Raw genomic sequence first — 27,685 nt, forward strand, 5'->3', positions numbered from 1 at the left:
ACTGCTTGTTCTGTACGTAATTTCCTGCAAGACAGGAATGTCAGTGTTCTGCCATGGCCAGCGAAGAGCCCGGATCTCAATCCCATTGAGCACGTCTGGGACCTGTTGGATCGGAGGGTGAGGGCTAGAGCCATTCCTCCCAAAAATGTCCAGGAACTTGCAAGTGCCTTGGTGGAAGAGTGGGGTAACATCTCACAGCAATAACTGGCAAATCTGGTGCATTCCATGAGGAGGAGATGCACTGCAGTACTTAATGCAGCTGGTGGCCACACCAGATACTGACTGTTATTTTTTGATTTTGACCCCCCTTTGTTCAGGGACAAATTATTCAATTTCTGTTAGTCACATGTCTGTGGAACTTGTTCAGTTTGTCTCAGTTGTTGAATCTTGTTATGTTCATACAAATATTTACACACGTTAAGTTTGCTGAAAATAAACGCTGTTGACAGTGAGAGGACATTTCTTTTTTTGCTGAGTTTAGCTAACATTGAACCTGGTTGGTTAGCTACCTCCAGACTCATGCAAAGTAGTAACGTTATGAGTTGGGATTATGGTTCATTGTCTGAACAAAAGATCGCACTATGCAAGTAACGATTTCAGTAGAATGTTAATGATGTCACTGCGACAACTGTTGATAGACAGTTGGTAGCTGGTAAATTCGAGGCAGCTGGTAAATTCGAGAGTGGAGAATAACTGACAAATTTACGAACGCTCAACACCCGTTGAATATGGCTGGTGTCAGTAAACGTTGGCAAAAAAGCATAATTATATTGTTGCCAGCAGCAGTTGCATTCACCAACACTCTGGATAACATAAAAACAGCCACCCCAGCTCTGCTAGGGCGAGTAAAATTGTCAGTGAGCTGTTCTCTCACTTGTGTCTGGAAGTAGCTAGCAAGCTAGTCAAGGTTAACTTGGATGCTTGACTGCTGTAGTTAGGTCAGAACACTCGGATCAACCCTACTCGGCCAGAGTGTCCAGTGTGCGCTCTCAATGCTACAAGAGCGAAACGCTGTGAATTTACGAATTGGCAATCTGACAACGCTCTGGGTTTAGGAACATCCAGAGGGCACTCTGAGCACACTCTGGCACTCCAGATTAAATGTACGAACACACCCGTAGTGTAAACCAGGCTTTAGTCTTGAAACTTTGGTTGTTTAGTACACAGCTTCACATGTGAATCCTTAAAGATAAGGCCTTAGAGCACATATGTCAGAGTCAAGGCCCGCGGGCCACATCCGGCCCGCAAGAAGGTTTTTTACGGCCCCTGGGATGATCTTGATTTATTATTAGAACCGGCCAGCAGCAAGCCGGCAGCCCGCAGATCTTTTACACGCACCAATACTACATTTCCCACAATGCAAAGGTGACGCACCGAGCAGTAGGCTGCTTCATTTCAATATTTATTGGCACAGCAGTCGTCAGCATCACAGTAAAATTAACTTTCAGATACCCATCAAAAATGGCAAAACGGAAGGTGGATACTGAGAACCGGGGGTTTCAAACAAGGTGGGAGTCGGAGTATATGTTCACGAAGGTAGCTGGAAAACCTGTGTGTCTTCTGTGTGGAGAAAGTGTGGCGGTACTGAAAGAGTATAATCTGAGACGACATTATGAAACGAAACACGCGGACACACACGCGGACGCAACTGTCAAGGCCAGTTTTATTTTGGCAGAAGAGATCGCTAAATCAGCCCGGCCATTTACGGAGGGGGATTTCATCAAAAACTGCATGATTAAAGTTTGTGACGAAGTTTGCCCAGAAAAAAGGCAACTCTTTTTAAATGTGAGTCTGAGCAGAAACACCATTGCCGAGAGAGTAGACCAGTTGTCCATCAATCTAAAAGAGCAGCTTGTGAAAAAGGGAAAAGATTTTATTGCATATTCCTTGGCTGTGGATGAGAGCACCGACATTTCTGACATTGCCCAGTTGTCAATTTTCATCCGCGGAGTGGACTCCAACCTAAGCGTGACAGAGGAGTTTTTGGCTTTACGTCCTATGCATGGCACAACTACGGGGCATGATTTGTATGAAGAGGTGTCAAGATGTGTAAATGAGATGGAGCTGCCTTGGGAAAAACTTGTGGGTTTGACAACCGACGGAGCACCTGCGATGTGTGGACACAGGAGCGGACTGGTGGCGAAGATACGGGAAAAGATGCAAGAGGAAAACGCGACAGGTGAGCTGACAGCTTATCATTGTATCATACACCAGGAAGCGTTGTGCGGTAAAGCCTTGAAAATGGAGCATGTAATGAGCATCATCACGCGCACAGTTAACTTTATCAGAGCCAAAGGTTTGAATCACCGCCAGTTCAAGGCATTTCTGACGGAGTTAGAAACGGAGCATGGTGATTTGCCTTATCACACAGAGGTGCGATGGCTAAGCCAGGGAAAGGTGCTTCAAAGATGTTTCGAGCTTCGTGAGGAGATTTGTCTGTTCTTGGACAGCAAAGGGAAAGACACAACACAACTCCGAGACGAAATGTTTCTGTGTGAAATGGCTTTTCTGTGTGACATTACGAGTCATCTGAATGCAATAAACTTGCAGCTGCAGGGTCGGGATCGTGTCATCTCTGATATGTACAGTACAGTGAAGGCATTTAAAACCAAACTGACTCTGTGGGAGACGCAGATGCGGAAAGAAAATTTGAGCCACTTTCCCAGCTGCCAGACCATGAAAGAGAAGCTCTCTACCAGTGCGTTCCCGAGCACACAGTTGGCTGATAAAATAGGTATGCTTGCCGCTGACTTTCGACGCCGATTTGCTGACTTTGAAGCACAAAAAAGCAGGTTGGAACTGCTCGGTAACCCATTTGCTGTTGACGTGGAAAGCTCACCACCAAACCTCCAAATGGAGTTGATTGACCTCCAATGCAATGATGCACTGAGGGCAAAATATGCGGCAGTGGGTGCTGCGGAGTTCGCCCGTTTCCTCCCCGGCACAATGCCCCAGCTGCGCATCCAGGCTGCTCAAACGTTGTCTATGTTTGGCAGCACATACCTGTGTGAACAACTGTTTTCTTTGATGAACCTGAACAAAACATCACACAGAAGTCGACTTACTGCTGAACACCTCCACTCAATTCTGAGGATTTCTTCAGCTCAGAGCCTTACCCCGAACATTGATGAACTTGTGGAAAAGATGGGACACCACCAAGTATCACCCTCAACCTCAAACAAGTGAACATTACTGTGCAATCACATATTTAGAGTTTTTACTCAGTTCAAGTTTAAAAGTTAAAATGTAATATTTGTTTTCACTGCATGTTACTTCTCCTTAAACAAAGTGTTGTTTTTGATTAATAGATTTTTGCACTTTATTTTTTTGTATTTCAATCCAATTATATTTTAAAAATATTTCAGTTGAGTGGATGATAGAAAATTGCTATTATTGTTTTTTCTTTGAAGTAAATTTAGCCCACTTTTGCTAAAATAGAAAATATAGTCTACTGATGGTGCCTTGAATACCGGTTTCTTTCATTTAATGTTCATGTTATGGGGATATTTATATAAAGGAAATTTGTCTTTTGTGTCTGTTGAAAATTAAAGATTACTGACAGAGCCATAAGAAAATATTGCTTTATTTATCTGATCATATTGTAATATATTTGTTAGGTTTTCAGTAGGTTCAATTAGGTTCACTAGACTATATGCGTCATTTAAAAATTTTTCAATGAACATTCGAACAGTCCGGCCCTCGTCTTGTAGCTGATTTTTTTATTTGGCCCTCCGTCCATTTGACTTTGACACCCCTGCCTTAGAGGGTGTGAACGATGCTGAATGGGTGTAGACAAAGAAGACCTGTCCAGTAGGTGTACCAAAACATTCAAGGGCCATTTTCTCAAAATTGAGGTTACATGTTTATCAACTTCCAAAGCAGAATTACTTTCCCATTGTTCCTCAACTGTAGTGTATCATATACCATTTTCTAGCTCTGTGTCTCTACTTTTAGCCAATGTAAAAAACACAAGTTCTAGCCAATGAGCTTCAGCCCCCCTGTAGAAAATAGTAAACATAAAAAAAAAACTTGAATGAGTAGGTGTGTCCAAACTTTTGACTGGTACTGTATCTGCACATATATCCCCCGGGAGACACATTTTGGCTCATGAGTACTACTTTCAGAACTACTGGTTAAAAAGTATACAAAAGTACAAGAGAATCTCTTTAAAAACATTCATTAAAACAGTTGTTTACAAAGTGGTCCTCCAAGGGTAAACAAATAACATGTAATGATTAAAAGAAGACAGTTACAAAACACAAATATTACCTCCTCCACCTCCTCCTAACTGGGAGACCTCGCTCGAGCGCCGGCTGGAGAGGTAGGGGGACACCATGGAAGAACGACGGCTCACTGTGTAGGCAGAGCTCAGGCTGCTGGTGCCACTTCCCCTCCGGTCACTGAGAGGGGGGGGCATGCCAGAGGGTCCGCCGCCCTGCTCGTGATTGGACAGTTCCATGACGCGCCGGTTGGAGAGGAGGGGCGAGGGAGTACACATCCCTCCCATCATCTCTCCTGGACAACCTGGAGAAACAAGACAGGATGAGAATCATCAGGTTCAATGACTGGCACAGAAAATACTGCTACAATTTGAGAGTGAATGTCATTTTTTGCATCTATGCACTGTAGTGCATATGTAAGGGGCTTAATACAGTAGTATTCCAGCCACTAGGGGGTACTCTGTTGAAGCCCATTGGAAATAAAGAAATATAGTTCAAGTGAATTGGGAAGAGTAAGAACGAAATACAAAAGAAAGACTGTAAACGGCTGTTACCTGTGCTGACGTGATTAAAAGTGAAGTAAACCGTACTTTTCGGGTTGTAGTTTATATGATAAGCTCATTGGAAGGGTAACAAATTTGGAGGCACTGCTGAGATTTATTTTCATGTGAGCACCGGCCCATATTCCTGGAACAGACAACGAGTGAGAGACATTGGGAGAGTAGCTAGCTAACGGAGTGTAGCTATCTTGCCATTGCCTGCATTGTCGTTGTTGCCACGTGAGTAGGACATATGAGTCAAGAGAGGGAAACGTTGTTGGATGAAATCAAACAGAGTTTATGGAATTTAACTGAAGACAATTTACGGCACTTGTGTGTACGTTGTGGAACAGGAGGTGTAGCTGACTGAAGTAAAAGGAAAGAATCATCGCGCTTTGCGGCGCAAATTGACGGAAGATTCCTGTGAGAAGGAGGATTTAATAGAATCAGAGGATGAGGGAATGTCTTGTCTGCTTCAACTGAAAGACGAAATCAAAGGAATATCGGACTCTGAGGATACTGTGAAAAGTCTGCCTACAAGTCCCAGCCAGTCGGCGCCAACAAGGCAAGTGGACAGCGAACCCAGTGGAGAGACGGGAGCAGCAGCAGAGCGAAAAGAAGAGGGAGGGGCTCCAGAAAGGCACCCGCCACAGAGAGAGAATGGAGTGAGTATGTCCAGTAATAAAGAGTTTAAAATTCATGGACAGATCGGAGATCACAATCAAAATGATAAGCTCAGCTTTAGCAGCCTAGAACATCAGATTGAAAAAGGACGGAGAAAAGGGTACCATGAATTAGAACTCATAGAAGCATTAATCAGAGCTGTGAGCCCAGGGCTTAAGATGAGGAGTTATTTTGAAGGGAAAAACAGACATGACACTCTACACACTACGGCAAATTTAAAGTGAACGCATGCAAAAGGCCTGGATTTCCCGTAAGTTCACACCCACACGAGTGAAAGCAGTACAGAATGAGGATAACGGGGGTAGCGGAGAGGAATGTGCACAGGCAGAGCCCTCACAGACCACAGTCCGAAAACAAAATGAATTTAATCCTCTCCTGAGTAAAATTGATGCGAGCAATGAAGCAGTCAAAGAACTGACCTGTCAGGTTGCCTCATAAGTACAGTCAGTGCAGGGGCAGGGTGACAGTTCAGTTAGGAATCGCTCCAACAGAAAACCAAGTCCAAACAACAGGGAGAAAAGAAAATGCAAACGTTTTGAGACTGGTCAACAGACTTGCCATCATTGCTACAAATGTGGCAGTGATAGCCATTGGGCAGTAGGATGTAGGAGCAGGGGCAACGCACCAGTCAATCGGGAAAGCGCCTGGGGGTCACAACCATGGAACGGGGAGTGACCTCAGATCCATCTAGTTCCATCCAGTGTTGCAGTGGCTGCAGTGCAAAGGTAGAGAGAATCTCAGCGTTGAAGTTGTGTTCCTTGTGTCATAAAGCTGCCTATTGTTCCAAAGTGTGCCAACAGGATCATTGGAAACAGCACCAACCTACATGTAAGACTTTCCTGCAAGACTAACCACAACTGTCCTTGTCCCATGACACAGCGAGAGTGGGTGCCAATTACCCCAGCTACCACAGGACATTGTAATATAGCACAGCTCATTGGTAAAAAAAAATTCAAGTGTGGTGTTATATGGAGGGTGTAAAGACTCTAGCACAATGGGACACAGGGGCTCAGGTGTCCATCATAAGTGAGGAATGGAGAAAACATAATTTGCCACGCACACAAATTAGACCACTGGCAGAAATCATGGGCAATACAGAGAAACTGGATCTGAAGGCAGCCAATGGCACTGAAATTCCCTTTCTGGGTTGGATGGGCATTTGCTTGAGTTTGCTTGATTCCAAAGCTGAGGTCATTACAGGAAAACAGTTGAGGGTTCCGATATTAGTCACAAATGAAAGACTGGAGAAACCAATCATTGGGTTTAATGTAATTGAAGAAATAGTTCAAACAAAAAGTAACAAGGAGCCCTCAGAGCTGATGTATATAGTAAAGATGCATAGAAATGCACCTAAGCTAGGACAGGGAAAGGCAAAGGCTCTACTCAATCTGCTTCAGCACTCAGAGTACACAGAGGAATGTTGCTCACCTCAGGCAGAGGTGACGTTGTCATTCCAGGTGGACAAACAAAATGGATTCATCCCTGTATCCCAAGAGTGGCTCCCTTCAATGATGAAATTGTGTTATTTGAACCGGACGTGAGAGTGCTCTGGGGCCTGGACCTGCAAAGCCAGGTCGTGAAAACATCAAAACAGCCATCTCGAAAAGTTGACATTGCGGTAGTGAATACTACCAAACATGACATTACCTTACCAAGACAAACAGTGATAGGGACATTACAGAGAGTCACCCGGTTCCTGTGCCCAGTGGAGAAAAGGTTACTGCAGCACAGGTTCAGGACAGATCCCCAACGGAGCCTGGCCCTGACAACGGTCAAATAGAGTGGTGGGATCCACCTGTAGAGGATCAGCACTTGAGCCAAGAACAACGAGAATTAGTCAAACGGATGCTCAGAGAGGAATCAGCTGTTTTCGCCAAAGACGACATGGACATAGGGTGTATTGAACATCTCAGAGTGGAGATAACATTGACTGATAACATACCCGTGGCAAAGAGATACAACGGTGTGCCAGGCCCCTTGTATGCTGAGGTGAAAAGCCACCTTCAGGGGCTCCTGAACAAAAACTTAATCAGGAAGTCAACCTTTGGTCCGCGTATGAAAAAAGGATGGGAGTTTAAGACTTTGTGTTGATTACAGGGGATTGAACAAGAAGACTGTTCTGGACAGGCATCCCATACCCCCGTATACAGGAAATACTTGATGGTTTGGGAGGGAACTCATGGTTTACGGAAAGGCAGACCACCACGGCTTTGTGGGAGAGTCCAGAAAATACAGTGCCTTCAGCACCCCTTGGGCCTTATATGAATGGAATAGAATTCCCTTTGACTTATCAAGCAGTCCCCTCTGCCTTCCAACGAAGCATGGAGGAAGGTTTAGAGGGGATAAGAGGTAGAATCTGTATACCCATATTTGGATGACGTTCTTATTTTTAGTCAGTCATTTGAACAACATGGGGAAGATGTCCGTCAGGTACTCAGGCAGCAAAAGAAATGGGGTATTAAACTCGGGGCTAATAAGTGTGACCTATTCAAGAATGAGGTCCGTTATTTAGGAAAAATCATTTCTGCTGAGGGTTACAGAATGGATGTTAAAGAAATTGAGGCAGTGCAAGAACTGGTAAACAGGCCACCAACAAACATGAGAGAGCTGAGGAAACGACTGGGGTTTCTAGGGTACTATAGGGGTTACGTACATAACTTTTCACAACATGTTAAATGTCTCTATGACTTACTAGCAGTGAAGTCGGAGACCCCAGCATCCGGGAAGCGAAGGACCAATGCAGTCGGGACAGGCTCTGCTCCACCAGAAAGTTATATGGGAGGATGCTCACCAGAGAGCATTAGCACACTTGGAGAGTGTGTTGACTAATCCACCTGTGCTTGCCCACCCAGATTTCAAGGACCCTTTTATCCTGCATGTTGATGCCTCCAAAGAGGGATTGGGAGGGGTGTTATACCAACGACAAAGTGGCAAACTGAGAGTCATTGGATAAGGCTCACGCACCCTGACTCAAGCAGAGAGAAACTATCACCTTCGCTCAGGGAAACTGGAATTCTTGGCCCTCAAATGGGCAGTGACTGAGTGGTTCCGAGATGCCTTATTTTATCCTCCGTCTGTGACAGTGTCCAGTGATAATAACCCCTTGACATGTGTTTTAACTACAGTGAGACTGAATGCCACCGGCCATCGCTGTCCGACTTGAATCTCACACTGAAGTATCTTCCTGGAAAGGTAAAGACTTTCTGTCCCGCTCTCGAACAGTTACAGACCGACGGTCTCCACACGATATCATGCAGGCTCAGTTAAAGGAAGCGGCTGTATGGAGAATCTTGGAACTGAAAAGTCAAAGAACTAAGCCTAAACCAACAGAATGTCAACAAGAGTCATACAAAGTCAAACAGTTACTGCAAGAATGGAACAGGCTCCATGTCTCACCAGATGGATTATTACAAAGGAAAACAGCAAAAAGGACACAAGTTGAGGTACCAAGTCAGTATAGAACACTGATTTACAAGTACTTACACACTGAAATGGCCCATCTAGGAACAGAGAGAGTGTTGAACTTAGCACGAGAACGCTTAGCACGAGAACGCTTAGCACGAGAATGCAACATGACATTGAACACCAAAGTGTGTAAGTGTATCAAACAAAATAAACCCAGTGTAATAACTAGGGCCCCAATGCAACATGTACGAGCTACAGCTCCTTTCCAGATGATTTCAATTGACTATGTGCATTTGGAGAAAAGCAGAGGGGGCTACGAGTACATTTGAGTTATTTTAGATAACTTTACAAAATTTGCACAAGCCTACCCCACCAGAAATAAGTCAGGGAAAACTGCAGCAAAAAAGCTTTACGATTATTTTTTCCCAAGTTTGGCTTTGTGTCAAAAATCCATCACGATCAGGGAAGAGAGTTTGAAAATCAGTTATTCAGAGCCTAGAAGAACTGTACAGGAATAGCCAATTCCAGAACATCTCCATATCATCCACAGGGGAATCCGGTGGAGAGATTTAACCGTACACTGTTGTCAATGTTGCGCACACTAGATGAAGAGAAAAAGGCCAGCTGGGGTGATTATCTGAACAATGTCATTCATGCATATAATTGTACCACCAGTGATGCTACTGTGTTCTCACCGTATTTCCTGCTATTTGGAAGGGCTCCACTGTTGACCTTGTCTTTGAGTTACAGATAAAGGAACAGGAGAAATCATACCAGGATTGAGCTAAGAAGTGGCAGCAACAGATGGCTGAAGCCTATGACATCGCCAGTAGAGACATGGAGAAGTCAACAGCAAAGGGAAAAACCTACTACGATCGGAAGAAAATTAGTTCGTTTCTGGTTTCAGGGGATCGTGTACTGGTGAGGAACATGTCAGAATGTGGGGGGACGGGAAAGCTAAGATCACACTGGGAAGACCGAATACACGTGGTGGTAACCAGGAAAGGTGATGACAGCCCTGTCTATGAGGTAAAACCTGAGAGTGGTACAAGGCAGGGCCAGTGTTCTGCATCGCAATATGCTCATGTCATGTAATTCCCTACCATTTGAAGAACCTGTTGAAACACCCGGTAGAGGTCTGTGGAGAAGGGAACCACCCCAGCAAAAGCAGCAAAATGGGGAAAGCGCTGAGTCTGAGAGCTCAGATGAGGATTCTTATCCAGTATTCATCAATAGGCCACGTAGGGATGAATAAAGCAGACAGAGTAGCACACAACTAGTACCAGATAATAGTGAGGAACGGGGTCAGACTGATAGAAACCTCACTATGAAGGAGTGCCAGTCCTCAAAAAGAGCCCGGAGAGGACAAGGGTAAATATGGAAACAGCTGAGGGCTCATGATGAAGTGGACACTGATTCATTGGGGTCACCCATGACCTTGCCCCGCCGTTCAGCCCGGCAGAGGAGGCCCAGAGACATTCTAACCTATGACACTTTAGGGCTGCCAAGCTCTTATCAGGATACCAACTAGAGATGTTCTGATGTGTATATATTTTCTTGTTTACCTTTACTAATCACAGTGTGATAATGTTTAGTGGGGGTTTCGTCTTTGCCCATAAAGGCAGGCTGGACATGTCTAGATAGTTATATGGCTGTTAGGCCAGTTTTTCGCCATTGTTCTCATGACCAGTACTTACATCTTCTGTTTGTTTTGAGGCCAGTGAAATGTTTGGGACAACATTTCGTTTTTGCAGGAGGGTGTTATAAGGGGCTTAATACAGTTGTATTCCAGCCACTAGGGGGTACTCTGGTGAAGCCCATGGGAAATAAAGAAATACAGTTTAAGTGAATTGGGAAGAGTAAGAACGAAAAACTAAAGTAAGACTGTAAACAGCTGTTACCTGTGCTGACATGATTACGAGTGAAGTCAACCGTACTTTTCGCATTGTAGTTTATATGACAAGCTCCTTGGAAGGGTAACACATACATTTTAGTTAGCCGTACTCTTCAAGGGTTGTTCAAGAGGAAAGCATAAGTATTGTGTTACTGAATCCAAGCTAAGCATCTTACTCCCGGGTCTGATTTTAGGTAAATGGTCCTCTATAGACAAGGACCAGGTTTAAAATCACTGGTTCAACCATAGTTTTTCAATCTATATAAGCGACTTTACAAACCTGTGAGTGCTGGTAGCTTGCTACTCCTACCACAGCGTCCGGGTGGAGTGGGCCTCCTGATCTGTTTCAGCTTGTCTATCTTCAGGTTCTCTAGTCTCTTTAGGGCCTGAGACGACGTGCCCCCCATCCCTGCCATACCCTGCCCTCTTCCCCCAGCTTCCCCTCCTCCCGCCCCTCCGTCCTCCAGAGCGGTCAGGTCCTCCAGACTCCCTGCTGCGTTCAGGTTCATCTCCACACCACTGTCGTTGTTGTTCGCGCTCCCCAGTGGAGAACGCTCGCTACTGCAGGACGACTGGCCACCCGGACTGGGCTGAGACTTCTGGAAGAAAGAGAGATGATAATGTAGCTTAATACAGTGCCTTGCGAAAGTATTCGGCCCCCTTGAACTTTGCGACCTTTTGCCACATTTCAGGCTTCAAACATAAAGATATAAAACTGTATTTTTTTGTGAAGAATCAACAACAAGTGGGACACAATCATGAAGTGGAACGACATTTATTGGATATTTCAAACTTTTTTAACAAATCAAAAACTGAAAAATTGGGCGTGCAAAATTATTCAGCCCCCTTAAGTTAATACTTTGTAGCGCCACCTTTTGCTGCGATTACAGCTATAAGTCGCTTGGGGTATGTCTCTATCAGTTTTGCACATCGAGAGACTGACATTTTTTCCCATTCCTCCTTGCAAAACAGCTCGAGCTCAGTGGGGTTGGATGGAGAGCATTTGTGAACAGCAGTTTTCAGTTCTTTCCACAGATTCTCGATTGGATTCAGGTCTGGACTTTGACTTGGCCATTCTAACACCTGGATATGTTTATTTTTGAACCATTCCATTGTAGATTTTGCTTTATGTTTTGGATCATTGTCTTGTTGGAAGACAAATCTCCGTCCCAGTCTCAGGTCTTTTGCAGACTCCATCAGGGTTTCTTCCAGAATGGTCCTGTATTTGGCTCCATCCATCTTCCCATCAATTTTAACCATCTTCCCTGTCCCTGCTGAAGAAAAGCAAGCCCAAACCATGATGCTGCCACCACCATGTTTGACAGTGGGGATGGTGTGTTCAGCTGTGTTGCTTTTACGCCAAAAATAACGTTTTGCATTGTTGCCAAAAAGTTCAATTTTGGTTTCATCTGACCAGAGCACCTTCTTCCACATGTTTGGTGTGTCTCCCAGGTGGCTTGTGGCAAACTTTAAACAACACTTTTTATGGATATCTTTAAGAAATGGCTTTCTTCTTGCCACTCTTCCATAAAGGCCAGATTTGTGCAATATACGACTGATTGTTGTCCTATGGACAGAGTCTCCCACCTCAGCTTTAGATCTCTGCAGTTCATCCAGAGTGATCATGGGCCTCTTGGCTGCATCTCTGATCAGTCTTCTCCTTGTATGAGCTGAAAGTTTAGAGGGACGGCCAGGTCTTGGTAGATTTGCAGTGGTCTGATACTCCTTCCATTTCAATATTATCGCTTGCACAGTGCTCCTTGGGATGTTTAAAGCTTGGGAAATCTTTTTGTATCCAAATCCGGCTTTAAACTTCTTCACAACAGTATCTCGGACCTGCCTGGTGTGTTCCTTGTTCTTCATGATGCTCTCTGCGCTTTTAACGGACCTCTGAGACTATCACAGTGCAGGTGCATTTATACGGAGACTTGATTACACACAGGTTGAATAATTTTGCACGGTCAATTTTTCAGTTTTTGATTTGTTAAAAAAGTTTGAAATATCCAATAAATGTTGTTCCACTTCATGATTGTGTCCCACTTGTTGTTGATTCTTCACAAAAAAATACAGTTTTATATCTTTATGTTTGAAGCCTGAAATATGGCAAAAGGTCGCAAAGTTCAAGGGGGCCGAATACTTTCGCAAGGCACTGTACATGTAGCTTCAAACATTTGGAAGAACTCTATAGCAGCTGGACAGCACAGAGGGCAGGAGTTGAGTCAGAAGATGATTTCATTCTCAGCTCTCCAGTCTAAATCACAGGAGGTTGGTGGCACCTTAATTGGGGAGAACAAGGTTGTGGTAATGGCTGGAGTGGAATGGTATCAAATACATAAAAAACATGGTTTCGAAGTGTTTGATGCCATTCCATTTGCTCCGTTCCAGCCATTATTATGAGCCGTCTTCTCCTTCCCTCACTCACCAGAGCAGATTCAGGCGCCAGCAGTTTGCAGTCCTCCCTGTGTCTAGTCTCCTCTTTCTCCAGCAGCAGTTCACCAGACTGTCCACCAGGGGTCAGTGATGAGCCAGGCGGCCGGGGCCCAGTGTCCCCTCGGTGCTTCTTAGTGATGTGAGCCTCAGGGCCGTGGACTGTCTTCACGTGCTTCCGCAGAGAGCTGGGGTCTGTGTAGCGTTTCGTACACCCGGGGATCTTACACACATACGGCTTCTGTAGTGGGACAGGAGGACACAACATGATTGGACATGGAAACAATTCAGGTAGATGTCAGACATTTGTAGCTATTTTAAGTTATTTCTTATGCCATCCATCTTTCAAATAGTCTCTCATGATGTCAAAACATAAGATAAATCTGTGAGATAAATCATAGATTTCAATGTAATCGATGCTGATAGATCATTCACTAGCTATTCATAAAACCATTTAAAGCTATAATTTGAGTGAACAATCCCTTTAAGCAGGTGATGATGTCAGTAGTTGGAGATAGTGTGATTGATTGACTGAGTGATTGGTTGATTGATTGTACCTCGTTGGAGTGTGTGCGGTTCTGGTGCTTGGCTCTGTCTGAGGCGTTGGAGAAGGCTTTGTTGCATCCCTCGTGTTCACAGACATACGGCTTCTCCCCTGTATGAGACCGCAGGTGGGTCTTCAGGTTCTCCAGGCGAGAGTAGGCCTTATTACAGCCCTCAAACTGAAACAACACATAAAGCATTATAACACAGCTCAAACTGAAACACACAAGACCCATACTAAGAGTAGGCCGTCTTATAATACCCATCAAACTGAAACACACATAATGCATTACAACACAGCTCAAACTGAAACACACAAGACCCATACTAAGAGTAGGCCTTATTACAGCCCACAAACTGAAACAGAGGTTAACATTGTCTTATAATACCCATCAAACTGAAACACACATAATGCATTACAACACAGCTCAATCTTACAGTACATTAGGAAAGTATTCAGACCCCTTACCTTTATCCACATTTTGTTACGTTACAGCCTTATTCTAAAATAGATTAAATCATTCCCCCCCCCTCATCAATCTACACACAATACCCCATAATGACAAAATGAAAACGAAATGAAAAGCTGCCTATATAAGATCCCACAGTTGACAGTGCATGTCAGAGCATAAACCAAGCCATGAGGTCGAAGGAACTGTCCATAGAGCTCCGAGACAGGATTGTGTCGAGGCATAGATCTGGGGAAGGGTACCAAAACATTTCTGCAGCATTGACGGTCTCCAAGAACACAGTGGCCTCCAGTATTCTTAAACGGAAGAAGTTTGAAACCACCAAGACTCTTTCTAGAGCTGGCTGCCTGGCCAACCAGAGCCGTCGAGGGAGAAGGGCCTTGTTCAGAGAGGTGACCAAGAACCCGATGGTCACTCTGAGAGAGTTCCAGAGTTCCTCTGTGGAGATGGGAGAACCTTCCAGAAGGACAACCATCTTTGCAGCACTCCACCAATCAAGCCTTTATGGTAGAGTGGCCAGACGGAAGCCACTCCTCAGTAAAAGACAGCCCGCTTGGAGTTTTTCAAAAGGCACCTAAAGGACTCCCAGACCATGCAAAACAAAATTCTCTGGTCTGATGAAACCAAGATCGAACTCTTTGGCCTGAATGCCAAGCGTCACGTCTGAAGGAAACCTGGCACCATCCCTACTGAAGCATGGTGGCAGGGACTGGGAGACGAATCAGGATCGAGGGAAAGATGAATGGAGCAAAGTACAGAGATCCTTGATGAAAACCTGCTCCAGAGTGCTCAGGATCTCAGACTAGGGCGAAGGTTCACCTTCCAAGTCACTGAATGACAAGTCTCTGAATGTCCTTGAATGGCCTTGTCAGAGCACCCGATCAAACATCTCTGGATAGACCTGAAAATAACTGTGCAGCGACGCTCCCCATCCAACCTGACACAGCTTGAGAGGATATGCAGAGAAGAATGGGAGAAATGCCCCAAATACAGGTGAGCCAAGCTTTGTAGCGTCATATCCAAGAAGACTTGAGGCCGTAATCGCTGCCAAAGGTGCTTCAACAAAGTACTGAGTAAAGAGTCTGAATACTTGTGTAAATTTGATATTTCAGTTTACATTTTTTAATCATTTGCAAAAAAATAAAATAATGTTTTGCTTTGTCATTATTTGGGTATTGTGTGAGGAAAAAAGAGATTGATGAGGGGGAGAAAAACCCTATTTAATCCATTTTAGAATAAGACTGTAACGTAACAAAATGTGGAAAAGTCAAGGGGGGGTCTGAACACTTTCCGAATACATTGTATAATATCCTTCAAACTGAAACTATAGACGCACATCTTATTACAGCCCTCAAACTGAAACACACATAACACATTATAACACAGCTCAAACTGAAACACACATACTGTACAAATACCAATATGTAATGTAGACCGAAAGACAAGGTCTGATGTAATCACTGTCGGGTAGCACATTTCGATTAAAGCCACATACATGCACTGTGAGTATACTACCTATACTGTGTTTCTCTCTCAAACTGATTTATGAAATTCATTATTTGATGAATTTGAAATTTGAGTCTAAACTGAATTTGAATTCATTCAACAATCAATTTCAAAGCTCAGTTTGCGAGAGAGCGATCAGGATACTGTAGTATACTCACAGTACACTTATGAGGTTTCTCTCCTGTGTGCCTGCGCATGTGAACCACCAGCATGTACTGGGCCTTGAAAGGTCTCTGCTCCCTGGAACACTCCTGCCAGTGGCACACAAACTCCTTCTTCTCTCCATGAATGTGCTCGTTGTTTATGTGCTGTTGAAGACAAAGGAATGTTATTGTTGATTTACACGGACCCCTGTGTTTTGGACCATAGTTGGAGACAGACTCGCTACTCGAGACAGACTCGAAACAGACTCAAACCAATGGTTCCCTTCCTTTCCCTTCTCTCATACAGTGTGTATATGTAAGGCCAACACTTTTTCCTCATGACCTGACCAGAAAAACTCTAACTAGTGCCGGGGGCCCCGAGTTTATCCAGGCCAAGTCACGTAGTCAGGAAAGCCTCCTGTCCTGTCCATACTCACGTGGACTAGCTGCTCCTGCGTGTCAAACTCCTTGCTGCAGCTCTCCCAGTGGCAGTTGGTCTCATAGATGGCCTCTGGTTCCGGTTTATCCTCCTTATCCAGATCCTCCCGCCCCTCCAGCAGACCCATCAGAGGATCCTGGGTAGAGGTCAATGGTCACGGGTCATTGGTTAGAAGTCAGGGTTCAACACAACAGGAAGTACATGGGCAGTTCTCAGATGAGCAACATTAAATACACATAGTTGAAACAGTTGTTGAGACACATAGCACACACACACATGCAGGTGCATACACACAATCGCTCTCTCTCTCTCTCTCTCTCTCTCACAATGACAATCTCACACATTTTGTTAGAAAAATGTTTTAACATTGTGATTGAGTGTTACCATGTGTGATTGAGTGTGTAGTGTAACCTGTTACCTGTGTGTTATGTTCTTCATTAAATATGTACATTTTAGTCATTTAGCAGACACTCTTAACAGTGCATTTAGTGCATTCATCTTAATTTTAGATATTCTTTAAAGAGGTAGGGTTTCAGATGTTTTCGGAAGACTCAGCTACCCTAGCATTAGGGGGAAGCTGGTTTCACCATTGCTGGGCTGAGCGGGAGATGCCCTCCGGTAGGGGTGGGAGGGCCAAGAGACCAGAGGTAGCAGAACAGAGTACTCAGGTTGGGTTTAGGGTTTGCTGCTTGCTGCTCCATAAGCAAGTACCATGGTCTTGTAGTGGATGAAAGCTTCGACTGCCCAGCCAAGACAGAGTTGCAGTAGTCCAGACGGGAGATGACAATTGCATGGATTAGGCCCTGCGCCGATTCCTTTGTGAGGTAGGGTCGTACTCTACGGATGTTGTAGAGCATAAACCTGCCAGGGCAAGTATCTACTTTGATGTTTACAAGGTTCTTTGCATTCTGGGAGGGGGACACCATAGAGTGGTCAACCATGATGGATATGTTTTGGAGCAACATACTGTCGCACGCAGCGGCCATTTTGTGGTCAGAGGGGATGCAGCCAGTGGTCAGGGATGAGTTGATGAGGAAAGTGAGGTCTCCGGAGATGGTCTGGAGAAGGGAGACGGGATGGGGCTAAGCGGGCAAGTTTTCGGGCGGCCAGACCTCACTAGTCGCAGGATTTCATCTGGAGAGAGAGGGGAGAAAGAGGTCCAGGCGTAGGGTAGATCTGTGCGAGTGGGACAGTGGACTCAATAGGCTGAGTGAATGAGGAGCAGATGTTGTCAACCTTCTTTTCAAAGTGTGTGTGTTTTGTGTGCAGAAGATTTCATTCTTACGGGTCAGACCCACAGAGAAATCAGTTTTACCTCTGATTTTTGCTTCGCATAAATACTCCCAGCCACAAGGGGGCAGTAGCTAGTTTGGCTTGTGCCTGCTGTAGCTAATGTAAGCTAACTGGCAAGCTGCGCTAATGTTGTTGCTAGCTAGCTAGAATTTGTAGTAAGCCCTTATTGACACTAACCAGATGACCACAACTAAATAACTGGTGTAGGTAGCAACATTATAATTAAATCACAATGGATTTGTTTTTGAATTAAGCAGATGCCTGTTAGCTGTCGAGTCGGTGGAGTAGCTAGCTATGTTGTGCTAACCATTTAGCTAAAATTAGATAGCAAGCGAACTGGCATTGACAGTACGGGATAATGGAAAGTGAAATCAATTATTGGTATAAAGCTAGCTTGGTAAAGGCAAGCAGTTAGTGTTGTATGCATTGTGCTGCACTTACCACCTTAGTTTCATATTTACTGTATGTGACTTCCTGGCTCAGTTATCAAGCTAACGTTAACTATTTAGCTAGCTAACAAAATGAGCAGATGCATATTATCAAACTGAACCTAACAAAAAAATATTTATTCAGACACAAAACTCCTTAGCTAGATGTAAAAGGAGTAATGGATAAAAATATGTTTCATTAAGAACAATACAGATGAAAAGGGGGTGGATAACACTGGGAAATGTGGACCTATTTTGTCCCTTTTTCTTGTCACTTCTGTCGGCTCCAGCACATGGAGGTTTGTGCTCTCTGATTGGCTCAAAGTCAAGTTCTTGGCCACTGACGAGCATTGCGATTCTACAAGCATAAACGGCAGGATCGTTGGTACCAGGTCAGTACACAGCAGGGATAGCTTTTGTTCTAGCAAGAGAAGGAACAGCCTCCTATTGTGCTAAGCACAGTACCTATCTGCAGTCAGGTTTCTCGGTGTGCCTGTATCGGTAAGGGACCTACTATTTATTTTCAAACATTTTATGGGTCCAATCAGAGAATTACATATAGAATCCCTATTGATTTAGTATAATCTCCGTGGGCCTAGTAGGCAAGTACAAATATTTCGTAACTTTGATCATGCATTACCTTTTAATGTGGCATAAATACAGCCAGTCATGATGAATTTCATCTGATTGTCAAAACAATCACTTCAAAAGGTTGCTCCTGTTGGCTACCCGCGCACGTTTTTCCACTCACAAAATAAATCCAGCATCCAAACTGTGCACCCGCAAATTGATGAATGGAAAGAGACATCTGTAACAAAAAACCTGAAGTTGTAATGTCATTCAGCGATTCATGCATCACGTGTCTCGGTCTCGGCTCACCGAACCACAACACAATTTGGAGGGTATACCGCCCGTTTTCAAGTAAGTTTGCATTTTTGAATGCAACTGACATGTGGTAATGTTAAATAATGGTGTAATTGCCTATAGTTTTCTTGGCATTACATTTTAATTATTGTGATAGGCTCACGTTTTACCGGTATGACGTACCCCAACTATTTATTTTCCTGGGACACCATACCGGACCATACCAAACTGGCTTATTTATTTATTGTTTTATTTCACCTTTTATTTAACCAGGTAGGCAAGTTGAGAACAAGTTCTCATTTACAATTGCGACCTGGCCAAGATGATAAAGCAAAGCAGTTCGACACATACAACGACACAGAGTTACACATGGAGTAAAACAAACATACAGTCAATCATACAGTAGAAACAAGTCTATATACGATGTGAGCAAATGAGGTGAGGTGAGATAAGGGAGGTAAAGGCAAAAAAAAGGCCATGGTGGCAAAGTAAATACAATATAGCAAGTAAAACACTGGAATGGTAGATTTGCAGTGGAAGAATGTGCAAAGTAGAAATAAAAATAATGGGGTGCAAAGGAGCAAAATAAATACATTAGGGAAATAGGTTTGGGCTAAATTATAGGTGGGCTATGTACAGGTGCAGTAATCTGTGAGCTGCTCTGACAGCTGGTGCTTAAAGCTAGTGAGGGAGATAAGTGTTTCCAGTTTCAGAGATTTGTGTAGTTCGTTCCAGTCATTGGCAGCAGAGAACTGGAAGGAGAAGCGGCCAAAGAAATAATTGGTTTTGGGGGTGACCAGAGATATATACCTGCTGGAGTGCGTGCTACAGGTGGGTGATGCTATGATAGCTGAGATAAGGGGGACTTTACCTAGCAGGGTCTTGTAGATGACATGGAGCCAGTGGGTTTGGCGACGAGTATGAAGCGAGGGCCAGCCAACGAGAGCGTACAGGTCGCAGTGGTGGGTAGTATATGGGGCTTTGGTGACAAAACGGATGGCACTGTGATAGACTGCATCCAATTTGTTGAGTAGGGTATTTTGTAAATGACATCGCCAAAGTCGAGGATTGGTAGGATGGTCAGTTTTACAAGGGTATGTTTGGCAGCATGAGTGAAGGATACTTTGTTTGCAAAATAGGAAGCCAATTCTAGATTTAACTTTGGATTGGATATGTTTGATGTGGGTCTGGAAGGAGAGTTTACAGTCTAACCAGACACCTAGGTATTTGTAGTTGTCCACGTATTCTAAGTCAGAGCCGTCCAGAGTAGGGATGTTGGACAGGCGGGCAGGTGCAGGCAGGGATCGGTTGAAGAGCATGCATTTAGTTTTACTTGTATTTAAGAGCAATTGGAGGCCACGGAAGGAGAGTTGTATGGCATTGAAGCTTGCCTCGAGGGTTGTTAACAGTGTCCAAAGAAGGGCCAGAAGTATACAGAATGGTGTCGTCTGCGTAGAGGTGGATCAGAGACTCAACAGCAGCAAAAAGCGACATCATTGATGTATACAGAGAAGAGAGTCGGCCCAAGAACTGAACCCTGTCACCCCTGGTTGTGTGTGTATTGTGGATAGTGTAGTGTAACCTATTGTATGTTATGTGTGTGTAATGAGCGTAGTGTTACCTGAGGTTGTGTGTGTATGTGTGTGTGTGTGTGTAGTGTAACCTGTTACCTGTGTGCCAGTAGAGGATGGGCTGGCCACGTCACCCTCAGACCTTTCCTCCAGACTCTTAATGTTGATCCCATCCATCAGACTACCCAGCACTGGCTCTGTCTTTAGCTACACACACACACACACACACACACACACACACACACACACACACACACACACACACACACACACACACACAAAAGCAAAGACAGGATTGCACTCAGTTACAACATTGGTACGTTAGAATGTCTGGTAAAACATCACAATGCCCAATACCACCTCTGTCTTTGGCTACACACAGAGAAACAGGTCAGGACTATATAGAGCCAATTCTTGTTCACCATCAAACGTTGCGTTCGAGTGACGCGCACATATCCTGACATCAAAAGATAAGCAGGATTGCTAACCGTATGCTTGTAAACATGCCATTAATAAGTACAATAATGATTGAGTGTCCATATTTGTTTTGCTACTAAGTAAACCTCCAGTTGTTCTCCATTATTCCACCCATTAAAACTTCTCCCCATACCAAGTTGGGTTGTCGTCCCAGTGACTGGCAGACCACCCCTGTCCCCCTGGATCCCAGGGCCCCTGAGAGCCGTCCTTCAAAAAGAGCACACAGTGAAAACGGGCGGTATAACCTCCAAATTGTGTTGCAGTTTGACGAGAACATTAACATTTTGCCAAGGCGGAGAAAAGTGGCCCAAGACCGAGACGCGTGTACAGCAGTGGATGCATCAATCGCTGAATGCCTTTACAATTTCAGTTTTTTGTTGTTACAGATGTCTCTTTCCATTCATCAAATTGCAGTGCACTGTTTGGATTTATTTTGTGAGTGGACAAACGTGCGCGGGTAGCCAACAGGAGCGATCTTTTGAAGTGATTCTTTGACAATCAGATGAACACATCATGACTGGTTGTGTTTAGCAGTGCAAATACCATGGTACAGCTATATGAACACTCAATCGTGATGTTACTTTTTAATGGTTTACAAACAAGTTTACAAACATATATTATGATAAATAGAACTGAAACTTTTCATTATGTTAAATTGTTAAATAAGTATAGCTAGTTATAATTGTAATGGCTTAGCAGATAAGAGAAGGAGTATAATATCTATTGTTTACAGGGAACAACAATTTCAGATGAGGTTTTGTAGAAAAAGGACAGGGGGTATATATATTCTTCCATGGGCAAAGAAACTCAATTTATTAACAACTATTTTGATCAGAATGTGCAAATTGTCCAAACAGATTGGCACGGTAGATGGATTATTTAAAAAAAAATATTGGACCGTAAACAGATTTGGATCATTAATCTATACAGTCCAAATAATGATGATCCATGCTTCTTTGAAATATATATATACTACTTTATCAAACCTACAAGCAATACAAGACTCAATTATTATGGTGGGAGATTATAATAGGGTTTTAAATACCTCAATGGACCGTAAAGTAAATCACACTACGAACTTTCATGCACTTAAGGAAATCATGAACATCATGGATATATTGGAACTAGTGGATATATGGAGGCTTAAATATCCTGACCTAGTGAGATATACATGGCGGAAGCTCAATCAAATTAGTCGTCTTGACTACTTTCTTATGTCATTCTCGCTGGCACCAAAATATAAAAATGTTGATAGGGGACAGAATGCAGTTGGACCATAAAATAATTGGCATATTACATTCCTCTAACAGAATTTCCACGTGGGTGAGGATATTCGAAATGTAATCAAAGCCTATTGGATGATAACATGATTTTAAGTAGGACAGAATATTTTTTAACTGACTTTTTCCAACATTACATTAGTACAGAAGATCCCTTTATTGTATAGGACACATTTAAATGTGCCTTAAGAGGCCATGCAATTCAATACTAAAACAAAAGCAATTTAGGTCAAGAGTCCATATTAACAAAAGGAAATAGAAGGACGAAGAGTACAGATAGATAGCAATAAAAACAGTACCATAGAGGCACATAATAAGTTAGTGTAAGGTTCTGCTTCCCTTTTCTTAGTCAACCTTGTGTTCTTTTTCTTTGTGTTCTTGAACGTAGCCCTGTTTCTCTGTGTTCTGGAACTTAGTCCTGTCTTTCATTTTTTGTTCATTGATTTCAACTGTGTTCGTTTCTCACCTGGTCTCATTAGCTCCCTATTTAGTTCAGTTCTTTCTGTTTGTATGGTTGTGAGGTATTGTTCGTTTTTGATTACCTACCTGTGTTTGACCATTGCCTGCCTGTGACCATGACTCCTGCCTTCTGTGACGGCTTAATAAACATCTGTGCGTGAATCTACACATTTCCTCCATGAGCATTCATTACAGTTAGAGGAAAAATAAATGGAGGAACTTATTCAAGAAAGATCAAGTGTAATAAACTCAAAGAAATGTCCTCTCAATGTCAAATCAGTTTATTTTCAGCAAACATAGCATGTGTAAATATTTGTATGAACATAACAAGACAACTGACATTAAACTGAACAAGTTCCACAGACATGTGACTAATAGAAATTGATTAATGTGTCCCTGAACAAAGAGGGGGGTTCAAAAGTAATAGTCAGTATCTAGTGTGGCCACCAGCTGCAATAAGTACTGCAGCGCTTCTCCTCATGGACTGCACCAGATTTGTCAGTTCTTGCTGTGAGGTGTTACCCCATTCTTCACCAAGGCACCTACAAGTTCCCGGACATTTCTGGGGGAAATGGTCCTAGCCCTCACCCTCCGATCCAACAGGTCCCAGACGTGGTCAATGTGATTGAGATTCGGGCTCTTCGCTGGCCATGGCAGAACACTGCCATTTCTGTCTTGCAGGAAATCATGCACAGAATGAGCAGCATGGCTGGTGTCATTGTCATACTGGAATGTCATGTCAGGATGAGCCTGCAGGAATGGTACCACATGAGGGAGGAGGATGTCTTCCCAGTAACGCACAGTTGAGATTGCCTGCAATGACAACAAGCTCAGTCCAATGATGCTGTGACACACCGCCCCAAACCATGACGGACCCTCCACCTCCAAATTAATCCCTCTCAAGAGTACAGGCCTCGGTGTAACGCTCCTTTCTTCGATGATAAACGCGAATCCGACCATCACCCCTGGTGAGACAAAACTGCGACTCGTCAGTGAAGAGCACCTTTTGCCAGTCCTGTCTGGTCTAGCGATGGTGGGTTTGTGCCCATAGGCGAGGTTGTTGCCGGTGATGTCTGGTGAGGACCTGCCTTACAACAGGCCCACAAGCCCTCAATCCAACCTCTCTCAGCCTATTAAAAAGTCTGAGCACTGATGGGGAGGAATTGTGCGTTCCTGGTGTAACTCGGGTAGTTGTTGTTGCCATCCTGTACCTGTCCCTCAGGTGTGATGTTCAGATGTACCGATCCTGTGCAGGTGTTGTTACACGTGGTCTGCCACTGCAAGGACGTTCAGCTGTCCATCCTGTCTCCCTGTAGCGCTGTCTTAGGCGTCTCATAGTACGGACATTGCAATTTATTGCCTTGGCCACATCTGCAGTCCTCATGCCTCCTTGCAGTATGCCTAAGGCACGTTCACGCAGATGAGCTGGGACCCTGGGCATCTTTCTTTTGGTGTTTTTCAGAGTCAGTAGAAAGGTATCTTTTAGTGTCCTAAGTTTTCATAACTGTGACCTTAATTGCCTACTGTCTGTTCATTAATTGTTTGTGGTTCATTGAATAAGCATGGGAAACAGTGTTTAAACCCTTTACAATGAGGATCTGTAAAGATCTTTTCTTTTTTTGCTTAGTTTATATTGTATAAAATAAAGCAACCCTGATGGAATACGGGGAAAATGCACTATTATTTTTTAAATCTTCAACATAGAAATGCTTCCAAAAATAATTTACTGAAACTTGTTACAAATGGAGTCACCCATGATTCACCAAACTATATTTTGAAAGAGGAAGCAAATACTTTAAGCATATGTTCCAGTCTCCTCCATCTCCACTAACTGAAGTTAATTGTATGGATTTGTTTCTATTAATAATGTAAAATTAACAGCTGTGCAGAAAGACTCATGTGAAGGCCAAATTACAGAGGAGGAACTTCTTGATGCAATTAAAGCCTTCAAGGATCTGCCTCTTAAGGATCCAGACTTTTTTTTAAAAATGTTATACCTAAAATGACATACCCAAATCTAACTGCCTGTAGCTCAGGCCTTGAAGCAAGGATATGCATATTCTTGGTACCATTTGAAAGGAAACATTTTGAAGTTTGTGGAAATGTGAAAGGAATGTAGGAGAATATAACACAATAGAGCTGGTAAAAGATAATACAAAGAAAATAAATGCCATAATGTGTTATTCCAGCCCAGGTGCAATTTAGATTTTGGCCACTAGATGGCAGCAATGTATGCACAAAGTTTTAGACTGATTCAATGAACCATTGCATTTCTGTTCAACATTTTTAATCAAGACTGCCCAAATGTGCCAAATTTGTTGATTAATAACTTCTCATATTCAAAATTGTGCAATCTTCTCAAACAATATGGTATTATTTCACTATAATAGCTACTGTAAATTGGACAGTGCAGTTAGATTAACAAGAATTTAAGCTTTCTGCCAATATCAGATACAACCTCATGCTAATTGCATTAGCCTACGTTAGCTCAACCATCCCGTGGAAGGGACACAGGATCCCGAAGAAGATTTATTAAGTCCGGGAAAACTCCTGTGCTGGATGGCATACCAGTTGAGGTATACCAAACCTTTTTTGATGTACTCAGAGGACCGTTATTAGCATGTTTTAACCACTCCTATCAAAATGGTAGCTTGTCAGATACTCAACAAGAAGGTCTGATTTCATTAATACTGAAACAGGACGCAAGTGGTAAATATAAAGACCCAGTTCATTAAAATTGGAGGCCCCTTAAAATTGGAGGCCCACTTCAGTGTTGTGATGCAAAATGCATACCGCATAGAATTAAAAAGGTTTTGGCAGATATTATTCATCCAAATCAGACAGGTTTTTAACATGGACGAGACATTGTAGATAATATAAGACAAGTACTGGAAACAATAGAACAATATTAAAAATCTGGAAAACCAGGCCTTGTATTCATAGCTGACTTAAAGGCTTTTGATGAAGTACAACTGGAATCTATATATAAATGGCTGGTATATTTCAATTTTGGTAAAGCTCTCATACAATGGGTTATGTATAGTAATCCTAGGTTGAAAATAGTAAATAATGGCTACTTCTCAGAAACTATTAAACCGTCAAGAGGAGTAAAACAAGGTTGTCCTCTACTGTTTATCTATTGATTGTGGCCATCAAAATGTTAGGTATTAAAATATGTATAATTGCGCAGGAGGAGATGGCTGCCGTTTTACGGGTACTTAACCAATTGTGCTATTGTGTGTTTTTTTGCGTTATTTGTAACTTATTTTGTACATAATGTTTCTGCCACCGTTTCTTATGACCGAAAAGAGCTTCTGGATATCAGAACAGTGATTACTCATCTCGTACTGGACAAAAATAAAAAAATCTAACGAGTCGGACACCAGGCAAGGCCCAAATCCCTGTCATTCGCATGAAGAAGAGAGAGAGCTATAGGGGACGTGGGTCTGGGTGCCTTGTAAGAATCTGACGCCGAGTGGGTAACCTGCCGTACTATTAGCCAACGTGCAATCATTGAATAATGAACTGGATGAGCTCCGATCAAGAATATCCTACCAATGTGACATTAAAAACTGTAATATATTATGTTTCACCGAGTTGTGGCTGAACGACGACAGGGATAACATACAGCTGGCTGGGTTTTTCGTGCATCGGCAAGATAGAACAGCTGCCTCCGGTAAGACAAGGGGTGGCAGTCTGTCTCTATTTGTCAATAACAGCTGGTGCACGAAATCTAATATTAAGGAAGTCTTGAGGTTTTACTCACCTGAGGTAGAGTATCTCATAATAAGCTGTAGTCCACACTATTTGCCAAGAGATTGTTAATCTATATTTTTCGTTGCTGTCTATCTACCACCACAAACCGATGCTGGCACCAAGACCGCACTCAATGAGCTGTATAAGGCCATAAGCAAACAAGAAAATGCTCATCCAGAGGCGGCACTCCTAGTTGACAGGGACTTTAATGCAGGTAAACTTAAATATGTTTTACCTAATTTCTACCAGAATGTTACATGTGCAACAAGAGGAAAAAAACTCTAGACCCCCTTTACTCCACACACAGAGGCGCATACAAAACTCTCCCTCGCCCTTCACTTGGCAAATCTGACCATACCTATATCATCTTGATTCCTGCTTACAAGCAAAAATTAAAGCAAGAAGTACCAGTGACTCGCTCTATATGGAAGTGATCAGATGAAGCAGATGCTAAGCTACAGGATTCTTTTGCTAGCACAGATTAGAATATGTTCCGGGATTCTTTCGATGGCTTTGAGGAGTTCACCAAATCAATCACTGGTTTCATCAATAAGTGCATAGATGACGTTGTCCCCAAGGTAACCAACCGTATGTACATACCCCAAACAGAAACCACGGATTATAGGTAACATCCGCACTGACCTAAATTGTAGAGCTGCTGCTTTCAAGGAGCGGGACTCTAACCCTGATGCTTTTAAGAAATCCCTCTATGCCCTCGGACAAACCATCAAACAGGCAAAGCGTCAATACAGGACTAAGATTGAATCCAAGCATGCGCTGACCAACTGGCAAGTGTCTTCACTGACATTTTCAATTTATCCCTGACCGAGTCTGTAATACCAACATGTTTCAAGCAGACCACCATAGTCGCTATGCCCAACTGGATCCTGGACTTCCTGACAGGCCGCCCCGGGTGGTAAGGGTAGGTAACAACACATCTGCCATCCTGATCCTCAACACGGGGGCCCCTCAGGGGTGCGTGCTCAGTCCTCTCCTGTACTCGCTGTTCACCCATGACTGCTTGGCCAAGCACGACTCCAGCAACATTAAGTTTAATGATGACACAACAGTGGTAGGCCTGATCACCGACAGGGATGAGACAGCCTATAGGGAGGAGGTCAGAGACTTGGCAGTGTGGTGCCAGGATAGCAACCTCTACCTCAACGTGATCAAGACAAAGGAGATGATTGTGGACTACAGGAAAAGGTGGGCCGAACAAGTCCCCATTCTCATTGACGGGGCTCTAGTGTCCACGTCACCAACAAACCTATCATGGTCCAAACACAC

General features: G+C 43.5%; 1 protein-coding gene across 2 annotated transcripts in view; it reads right to left on the reverse strand.

The window, feature by feature from the left end:
• The window catches only part of gli1 (GLI family zinc finger 1), a 121,205-nt gene that overhangs the window by 11,674 nt on the left and 81,846 nt on the right, over window positions 1–27,685 (reverse strand). The window contains exons 7-13 of one of the 2 annotated variants that reach the window (XM_021609135.2): window positions 20,526–20,633; window positions 16,269–16,406; window positions 15,847–15,996; window positions 13,727–13,891; window positions 13,165–13,410; window positions 11,023–11,341; window positions 4,270–4,524 (exon numbers count right to left, since the gene is read on the reverse strand). In XM_021609135.2, the coding sequence (XP_021464810.2) occupies window positions 4,270–4,524; window positions 11,023–11,341; window positions 13,165–13,410; window positions 13,727–13,891; window positions 15,847–15,996; window positions 16,269–16,406; window positions 20,526–20,633 (1,381 nt within the window). Of the gene's footprint in view, window positions 1–4,269; window positions 4,525–11,022; window positions 11,342–13,164; window positions 13,411–13,726; window positions 13,892–15,846; window positions 15,997–16,268; window positions 16,407–18,631; window positions 18,814–20,525; window positions 20,634–27,685 lie in introns of those variants that run through there. The other variant, XM_021609136.2, reaches the window with a different exon arrangement.

Source organism: Oncorhynchus mykiss, chromosome 7 (genome assembly GCF_013265735.2).
Source record: "Oncorhynchus mykiss isolate Arlee chromosome 7, USDA_OmykA_1.1, whole genome shotgun sequence".
NCBI lineage: Eukaryota > Metazoa > Chordata > Actinopteri > Salmoniformes > Salmonidae > Oncorhynchus > Oncorhynchus mykiss.